Source organism: Mytilus galloprovincialis, chromosome 8 (assembly GCF_965363235.1).
Source record: "Mytilus galloprovincialis chromosome 8, xbMytGall1.hap1.1, whole genome shotgun sequence".
In the NCBI taxonomy this organism is placed as follows: domain Eukaryota; kingdom Metazoa; phylum Mollusca; class Bivalvia; order Mytilida; family Mytilidae; genus Mytilus; species Mytilus galloprovincialis.
The window spans coordinates 82,145,524-82,155,964 of NC_134845.1; the positions used below are offsets into that span (position 1 = coordinate 82,145,524).

At 32.4% G+C, this 10,441-nt stretch overlaps 1 protein-coding gene across 1 annotated transcript; it reads left to right on the forward strand.

Annotated features, from left to right (window-relative positions):
* Positions 1–7,542: 7,542 nt before the first annotated feature.
* LOC143043577 (uncharacterized) lies at positions 7,543–10,184 on the forward strand. Its single transcript, XM_076215822.1, has 3 exons — positions 7,543–7,807; positions 9,054–9,081; positions 9,894–10,184. Exons 1-3 carry the CDS (start codon positions 7,640–7,642, stop codon positions 10,181–10,183), a joined length of 486 nt encoding a protein of 161 aa, XP_076071937.1. The 5' UTR covers positions 7,543–7,639; the 3' UTR covers position 10,184.
* Positions 10,185–10,441: the final 257 nt, after the last annotated feature.

Here is a 10,441-nt window from a genome sequence, read left to right on the forward strand (position 1 = left end):
CCTTTATCTATATGTAAAATTAGGATTTTAAATCAAATAAACCAAATAATATAGAAAAAGATATTATTGCCAAGACAACTCTCCAAAAGAAACCAAATGACACATATATTTACAACTATGAGCAATGCCCATACCGCATAGTCAGCTATAAAACGCCCCGAAGTTTCTTTTAATGTATATGTGACATTACAGTGACAACAAGACTGACATTTTTGTACATGAATGTATGAATGTTATCTAACTTATAGCACTTTATCATTTAAGTTATTTCAAAGCGCTGATCTAAATTAACCATCAAATAGAGTCGTTGAAACAATAAAACGACAGAGACTGGGGTGATGTTATAAAAATACACTATGTCACTTGAAAATAGATTTATATTAGATTTCAGTATTTGCGATAATACATATTAACAGCTGTATGTTACTACTGAATGACTTTATGAAATGCTATCCACATGATCCATAACAGTATAAAGAGATGTATTGAAATTTAAACATTACAAAGGACAAACATTACAGCGAAAGCCGAGCAAGGAATCTAATCTTTGCACGAAGAAGATATATTTCAAAATTTTAGATGATTTTAAATAGTTTTGTAACAGTTAATTTAAACCATTAAATATCCGTATTTTCATGCCATTTCCGAAGTACTGACTTCTGGACTTGTGATATGCAGTTAACAAAAATATATCCATATATTTACTGTATCCCACTACACGCATAATTAATAGCATATATAATGAGGTTATTCAAAAAATAAAATCTTAAGATTGGGTCGTGTACTTCTTTTAAACCGGAACAACAGCTTCAACGAAAAAGTTGGAATAAGTTGAAACATTTCTACGGGTATTGGCAACTTTCAAACTTTGCATCTATGAATATAGGTTTTTTTAAAGTAATTTATATTGAATAAAATCCTGATTTAGTCATTAATGAGATCTATGAGATTACGTCTTAATAAATCTTAATATCACCATGAACTTGAGCATAGCATATGAATAGAAAAATATACACCCTGTAAGATGTAATCAGCAGGAACATCCCCGACCGAAAACAAAAAATCAATAGATTTTGACCAAGAGAAAATTTACAGCTTAAATCATCTCATCATAAATAGTTTATATATAGCTGATGTATCTTTATCATTAGTGAATATTAGTTACATAGTGTGCTAGTGACCTAATACGGTATATATGGAGTCAGCAAATTCCATATGGGGTGAGAACGAAGCTCGAATCCCCATATGGAATTTACTGACCCCATATATACCGTATTACGTCAACAGCACACTATGTAACGAATTTATCTTACCGACTATCTTGACGTGTGAAATTTAGACTAGTTACCTATCAAAATGAGCAAGTCTTCAATACTGCTAGCATAAAGACACTACTAGCTATCATTGATCCTACAAAAACAGATGCCAACAATAACAACTTGTTAGGTTTAAATGTGTTTTATGAACTTATTTCAATCTTAATCATCAATTTCTTCGTTTGTTGAAACCTTTAAGATTTTTTCTTAGTACCGTTTTTTATTAAGGGACGCAACACCACTACTAACCATGTGTGAGATAAGCCCCTCCTCCCTTCTTACCTAATATGGAATATAAAGGAACGTAACTCCACTACTAACTGTGTATGAAATAAGCCCCGCCTCCCTTCTAACCTAATATGAAATATATACGGTCTCCACGCGGACGCTTTTAACCAATCATATTTCCAGAAATGTATAGGAGGAACGATAAAGCTTCATATTCCGATCTTTCACATCTCTCAATTAAATTTGTTTGTCTCTCTTGTTAGATTTTTATTATTCTACTACTCTTTGGTAAACAAAATGCCTATTTTTTTCAGATATTCTTGTACATTGGGTAGATTCCATTCTTATTTACTGTGGGGAAGGGGACGACAAAATGCCTATGATACTGTTTGCTGCAACGCATAGCGACCGGTTACTTCTAGTGAGTTTGAAATTATACACATATATTTAGAAGATCGTTCCTTAATGTCAGTTCCGTTTTAAAATGTGAATACACAATAAGATATAAAAAGAAGATGTGTATATGTGTATGTGTTGTCAGGATACAGATAAACGTGTGATCTGTTCAATAATACTGCACTTTATCAATAAAACCTTATTCTATATTTAGTAGGAGAGACTACGGGTGCGGGAATTCTCGCTACATTGAAGACCCATTGGTTGCCTTCGGCTGTTGTTTGCTCTATGGTCGGGTGGTTGTCGCTTTGACATATTCACCATTTCCTTTCTCAATTTTACGTATGTTTACACCACCTTTTATACATAAAAACGTCTACTTAACTATTAGTCTTTCCCAGGCGTATTTAATTTGAAGTACACAATAAATACCGCATTACTACATTGACACAAAAATGCGTTTGCAGTATACAAAACTAGTTCTGCTCAACTAGATGTCTTTGTCAGTGACAATCGTTTTTAAAATACCGAGTTGTCTATATGACATTAGTAAAATATATACGAGTATCAAGATCAATTTAAGGTGGAAATGTTACAAAAACACTTTCAAAATAGAACATTTATCATTGGAAATAAACAAAACGTTGATAAAACAGTTTATTCGCAATTTTAATATTTCACAGGATCAAATCACAGCCGAAAAACGCAATTTCACCTCAGAATTAACAACATTATTCCAAAATCACAGCCAGAAGAAGCATATTATATTCGACCGCATTTTTTTCATCAATGCAACAAACCGCGAAGATCCAGAAATAGAACTTCTGAAAGATGCTTTAGTTGATATTGCGTTTCAGCAACCAACATGGGGACAACGAATGCCAATGGCATGGGTACCACTTGAATTGCAAATTTCGGAGATGCGAACAAAGGGCATTAATCTTGTCACAAAAGAGACGATTCAAGAGTTGAATTTGTCAAATCCAGAATTCATGCTGAATGAGTTTCGTCTTGACGAGTTTTTAAAACTCCAGCATTCTCTTGGTAAAATAATGTACTTTGATCAACCTGCTCTACAAGATTTTGTCATTATACAACCATCAGCAATGGTAAATATTTTGCGGTCTTTTGTGACTGACAAAATGTTTTGGCCGGAGGACCGAGGACTCAGAAAAACTTTAGAGGGAATGGTTAATACGGGAACGGTGAAAAAGAAACAACTGTTTGATTTATGGTCACAGCCGCAGTTTAAAGAGCTTTTGTCTTCTACTAAACACAGAGAATATGTCATCCAAGTCCTGGTGCATTTAGATATTCTTGTCGAACCAAAACGTAAAGACAATCAAGGTTCACAGAATGAAACATACTTAGTACCGTGCCTTGTGAAGAGTACAATACCAGTCGAGTACCTGAAGTTTGAAGAACAAAAAACAATATGTTTGGCGTATCAATTGACGGAGAAATTAATCCCTTCGTCCCTCACCTTTAAACTCATAGGGGCAGCTATTGCTACGTGGCCGCTTAAGAAAGCGAAAGGGCGTGTATGTCTATACTACCAATCAGCTGTTATGCATGTAGATGAAAGCAACGAACTCCTTATTATCATCAAAGGTAAACGAGTTGAAATATATCTCAGCAATAAATCTTCAAAGCATCTTATTTCACCCGATGTAGCCTCCAGTATACAAGAATGCTTGACTTTAGTTCTTGAACGAGTTCTGCTGTTTTATCATGAATGTTTTGGAAGGTCCACTACGAAGTTAGATGTGCTTAATCTGTTCAAAATAGAAGTCGGGGTCATATGCAAAGGCGACCTTTGTGTGGTGCCACTGTTCCAGGCAGAAAAGAAGAAACCATGGACTTGCCAAAAGAACATAAAACACGAAACAAAATATTGTTTGTACTGGGTTTTCGATAAAGTAAGAAAATTATTTAATGACAAAATATAGAGAAGTCGTTTGATTGGCTTTGAGACAAATAATTCTCATGAACCAAGGTACACATATGCAATTTATTTTTTTAATCAGATATTAACAATGCATTCATATTGTCCTAGTATATCACATGATTTATGAAATATTAAAATAAATCAACACAACAACACCACTTTTAAAGGCACGAACACGGTAATTTATATTCGTATTGCGTTTGATATAAAAATAAAAAAAGAAGAAAAATATGTGAAATTAACACAAAGCCCAACATCTTTTAAAGGCACGAACCTGGTAATTTATATTTGTATTTCGTTTGATGTAAAAAAAAAAAAAAAAAAAAAAAAAAAAAATATGTGAAACAAACAAAAAAGTAAAGAATAAGTTGTTTACATTTTTTTCATATAACTCACATTAAATATAACTCTTCAAGATAGAAAGCCAAAATAAAAAACATAATGGTGCTTTAAACATGTTAAAATACCCAAGATATATGGTTATGACCAAGAAATGTTTTACTTCAATACAATTTAAGAGTGTCAAATTCAAGGGAATTGTTTTCGGCCTTTATTTCGTATGCCGGATGAGACGTACCATGACTTGGTGGTATTACACGTTAAAAGGAATGCATTCAAGGGATAACTACATACTCATACTGTTTCACACTGACTGTATTGCTCAATGAACTCTGATCTAATTTCTAAAAGTAACGCAATGACTAGTGGAAGAACACAACTATATGCACGTAAGGCGATAATTTTAATATTTTTTTTAAAATAATGTTTGTAGAAAAACTATAGAAATATCAAACTTCCTTAAACTTTACAACTTTTTTATGGATTTTAATACCCAGCAATACTAAATAAAGGCAACAGTAGTATACCGCTGTTCAAACTCATAAATCCATGGACAAAAAACAAAATCGGGGTAACAAACTAAAACTGACGGAAACGCATAAATATAAGAGGAGAACAACGACACAACACTACAATGTAACTAACACACACAGAAACGGAACAAGCATCAGACAAAATCCCACGAGAATAACAAATATAACATCAAAACCAAATACATGAATTTGGGATAGACAAGTACCGTGACACGTCTTATGGCAATGTCAATTTACACTCAAAAATAAGAGAAAACAAACGACGCAACGTTAAATTGTAACACACACAGAAACAAACTATAATATAACAATGGCCATATTCCTGACTTGGTACAGGACATTTTTAAAGGAAAAAATGGTGGGTTGAACCTGGTTTTGTGGCATGCCAAACCTCGCACTTTAATGGCAATGTTAAATATAACATAGAAATGACAACATAATATTACAGGACTACAATACAAATAAATAGGAAAACGTATTAGACAAAGAAACACATGATTAATGAATAACAAAAAGCATCAGGTTTAAAATTTAATACGCCAAAAACGCGCCTCGTCCACACAAGACTCACCAGTGACGCCCAGATATAAAAGATCGAAAGCGAAAAAAAGTACAAAGTTGTACAGCACTGAAGATCAAAAGTATAAAAGGGTTGTGTCAAATACGGCTAAGTTTGTATGCTTGGGATAAGAACATCCTAATTATTTAGAACAATTAAAGCTATTGCAAACAGTAAATTTTATCAAATGAATATAACAGATATACATAATGAAACTGAAGTATTAACTCATTACATAAAACAAACACGAATACATAATGAATGACCAACACAGAATAGACACACCCGACTCAGTCCAGGCCTCAACGCAGTAAATTATGAAAATGACGTCACATACGACGGTGAAAAGAAGTGATGATTTTTGACATTTTAATTTGTTAATCATATATTAAATAAAGGCAACATTAGTATACTGCTGTTCGAAATTAACAAAGAAGTAGAAGTTACGTATTTAAAACATAAAGCCTATGTCACGTCTTTGGGATTTTTACTACAGCCGTCCTTAATATGATTAAAATTTGACGAAAGTCCAATCTTGTTATATTTGGATGGAAATTTGTAAAAAAAGTTTATCTAATCACGGACTGATTTGTCCCAATAATTATATTGTGCATGGTAGAAAGCGTCCGGAATCTGTGAATGCGATTTGACAGTCATACAATAACCGGGCAGCGAACCGATGCGGAACATAGATTCTGTTTCGATCCGACACAACATAGTCACTATTGTAGACCAATGATACTGGACTGAACGAACTGTTGGTAGTACTTGTAGACCAATAAGAATATTTGCCTATTAATGGACTGCTAAGAGCGTATATTTCTGTCTAAGACTGTCTATTCATTAGCGACAAATTGGGGACGCTGCATAATGTTTATAATGATGACCGATCGTAAATGGACACCAATTCGATAAAATAAAGTCTGAATCGAGACAAAATTAATATTCATTTCAGTACCTGATTTTTTTGTGTGCCTTATTTGTTTAAGCCATTTTTGCATGTTTTATGTATTCATAGTAAAATAGATCAAGGATATTGGGTATATCTATCCATGATACACAATTAGCGCATTCGCAGCAAAAACAACAAAAATCAAAAGAACAGCGTTTGCATTGCTGTTCTGCGCACCAAAGATACAGTAATGGATTCAAGGAGTTAAAAATTGTCTTTTATTACTTGTTCGAATGTTGCTTTTGTTTTTTCAGTGACTATAGACTAGTGAGTATAACGAAAGGTAGGAAAGGGATCTAACATTGATCAAAATTATTATCGGAAAAAAACTATTATGTTGGATTTATTTCGGATAAACACAGGTAGGGTAGATGAATTAAGATACTAGTAGTTTAAAAATAATATGATCTGAATATTTATGCAGGTTGATTGAAATATCTTCAAATTGGTGTTTGCTTCCAAAAACATGTATCACAAGTATATGTTATAGACAATTAGTTATATTTCAAAATGTTGTTGTTTTGTTTTTTTCAGCACATCATAAAATGTGATGCTACGTGTGAAGGTATAGCCCTTTATAATTTCTATTTAATTTGTTATTCAATTCAAATAAGTATAAACCAACAGCATGACTAGTAAACCTTTTGTGAAACAAAACGGTCATTTTGATCTTAACCAGTCTTTAGCAGTGTTAACAGCTCACTGACTTAAAATTAAGTCATGTCCAGTCAATATTCAGAGTTATCCACTGCAATGTATTCAGTATTGATAAGCCAGCTATCTTGTTGTCAAAAAAAATCTGACCAGCGTCTGGTAAAAATTTGCAGAAGTTGTTGTTTATAAAACAACAGCACATTTAATTGTTGGAGAAAGGCACTGAGAAGTACTGAATTGATTGCACAGTGCTGACTGTACAACACGAATATCTCATTCAGTGTGCACCAATTTTTTTTATATTATTTCTTCATAGACAGAAAAAATATTACAGTCATTCCTTAAATGTCTTATATGTAACACTGCAACGTTTGGGTAGCATTCATAGACTTTGGATTTTTTTTCTATTTATATTGCGTTTGATATAAAAGTGAAACTATCTGTAGTGCCTTTTTATGTGGGTATGTTTTTAAAGCAAACATTGAAGCATTATCTTTTTTTTTTACTATTCAATTTGAATTTTGTATTTAACATTTTAATTGTTTTTAAAATCGTACAAATCATATGCAAATATACAAATAAAAGACTATTTTGTCATTTTGCATAGGTCTTGCAAAAGAAGCTTTATCCTTGAGTCCAAATGATCAGCATCTAGTACGACTAGCAAACCAAATCGGAATCAACTTGTTTGATCAATTCCTCATTCATTTGGGTATGACACGTGACGAATGGGAAGAAATAGAGTATCAGTATAGACAGAATGGATTGCTTGGCATGAAGTTGATGGCCTTGTATGGATGGAAGAAGAAGAATGAAACAGTCAAACTACAAGAATTATTGCATGCTCTAAATGGAATAGAGAGACCCCATTATCTTTGTCAGGTCAGGAATTATAACTTCCCTATTTAAACTTTTCTGCTCGAATTTTACTGGTATATATATATATATATGTGTGTGTTAGTTTCTTTGTTTAAAAAAAAGGGATGTGACAAGATGACATATGTGTAAGATAACTGCGATTTGTCACAGTCAACGCATTATTTAATTGCCTTTCATTTTGATTGCTTTTCATTTATTAAGGATGCACGTAGGTCAGGTTTAGGAACTCGTGTTGGATGTTCGGATTCCTTTGGTTTTTTCCAGCGATAAAGGGTAAAATATGCTCTCCTGGTATAAACCACCCATCAATGTAGACATAAAACCAATACTTGTACCAAATAACCAAGTATAATCAATACTTGTTCCATATATCCAAGTATAACCAATACTTGTACCAAATATCCAAGTATAACCAATACTTGTACCAATTATCCAAGTATACATAAACACTCTGAATATACACGCCTTAAAAAGCTTTAATAAATATCAAAGACTTTGTAAAGTGGATAGCCGCACGACAACACCGATGCTCTATATTTAATAAGAAATAAACACAATTCATACATATATATCTACACATATAATATATAATTTAAACATCAGTATCAAACAAAAAACTCTCCAAATATAAAGCTTAATAAGATTTAACCAGAATTAAAAGTTACCAAGAAAATTCGACTGCTCAGAATGACGATGTCGTGCTGAATGATTACATACTAGGCAAAACAATACCGCGAAAATAATTTTGAAACGGGAAAACATTACGCCCTCTATGCTACATATGATGAAACACCTAGGAGAAATTAATTTCATTCTAATGCACAGCCCATTTAAACGAATGAAATTACAATTATCACAATGTTATTTTCATATAAGACTCAATAGCTTACAAAATTTCATTTACCATGATTTGAGCATACTTTAGATTTCTGTTTTAGAGTCTAAAATAATACCAATGCAAATATAAGTCCGAGTCAGACTTTCCCCGCCATGTTTTTAAATTAAATAATATAAAAAAAGGAGCATTGTAACCTATCAAAAAGTTAAGCTTATGTGTTCTTTACCTAGTGCTCTTCTGACTTTTAGTATCAATTTAGAATTCAAATTCTTTTTTTACTTCACGTAAGTGCATCCTTGATATATATTAAATACATTTAGGTTAAACAATAAATCACTCTTTCTAAATTATGCTTATTATCTCTATTATAAAAAATCTTTGAAATATATTAATATATTTATATATTTTCAGATTGTGAGAGAGGATACAAATTTATATGGTGAGTAAATCATATTGAATTCTCGACAATTAAAACCAAATATAATCAAGACAAGTTGTGTTAAAATCATTACATTAAAACAACTGTCTGTTTTATTCAATCAAAGGTTTTTGTTCATATAGGAAGTCATTTTCAGCCTATATTGTATACCTTTGTACAATGGTATAGATCCCTACACAACTACGGGTGACACATGTGGAACAGGATCTGCTTACCCTTCCGGAGCACCTGAGATCACCCCCTGTATTTTGGTGGGGTTCTTGTTGCTCACTCTTTACTTTTCTATGTTGTTTCTTGTGTACAAATATTTGTCTGTTTGTCTTTTTCATTTTTGCAATGGCGTTGTCAGTTTGTTTTCTATTTATGAGTTTGACTGGTCCTCTTGTATCTTTCGCTCCTCTTTTACAAGTTTTGAGATTTCTACAAGTTTTTGTCAGAACTGTACTGTTCAATCTGCAAACTTCCCGTCTAGTTATGTCTTATTATTTAGTATGAAACCGGAGGTTCTGAAAACAATATTTTGACTCTGTTGTACTTACACAACTTTTCGGATATTTACTTTTAAAAAATGCTTTAAAACTATCTGAATAATACTAAACTTCAACGCTTTGCATGACTTAGATTCAATCTATGTATAGTTGTCACCAAATCAAGCATTTCATAATAATTGGAGATGTTAGAGAATTAAAAACAACTTATTTATCTTTAGATGGAATGAGATATAATTTGAAATCTCATGTAGTCATTGTTGTTATAGTGTATTTGATATCATTACAAAACGATAATCAATCCAATAATTTGTATTATTCAAGGTATTGCAGAAAGTCGACTACAAATGTCACCCCCAGACAAAGTTTTGAATGAATTATCTCGAAACCTTGGTAACTGTGTGATTCAGCTTGGTATTGAATTAGGAATCAACTTCAGTAGTATTGAAGAGAGCATGTACAGATTTCCAAAAGATATGTATGGTCAGATTTATGACATACTGAAGAAATGGAAGCGACAAAGAAGTATAAGTCCAACAATTCACAGACTCATGATGGCACTTCAGCGAGTAGACTCTGGAGGTCTAAGTTATCTACGAGTAAAATACAAGTAAACAGAACATATGACACATCTTCTAGTTAACATTGTCAATTTGAAATATGTAGGCATACTAATGATGTCTTTGATAACTTACACTACTTATATTTTTTTTGTGAACAATTACACTCATCAATAGAAAACAATATACATATATTAGTATATACATGTGTGTATGCAAGTTGTGTGTATCATAAGCAGGCATTGCCTTTCTCAATTCTGTCATATCGAGATAAATTTTCGTGAGAGAATAAGTAACAGTCATCAAGTTTAA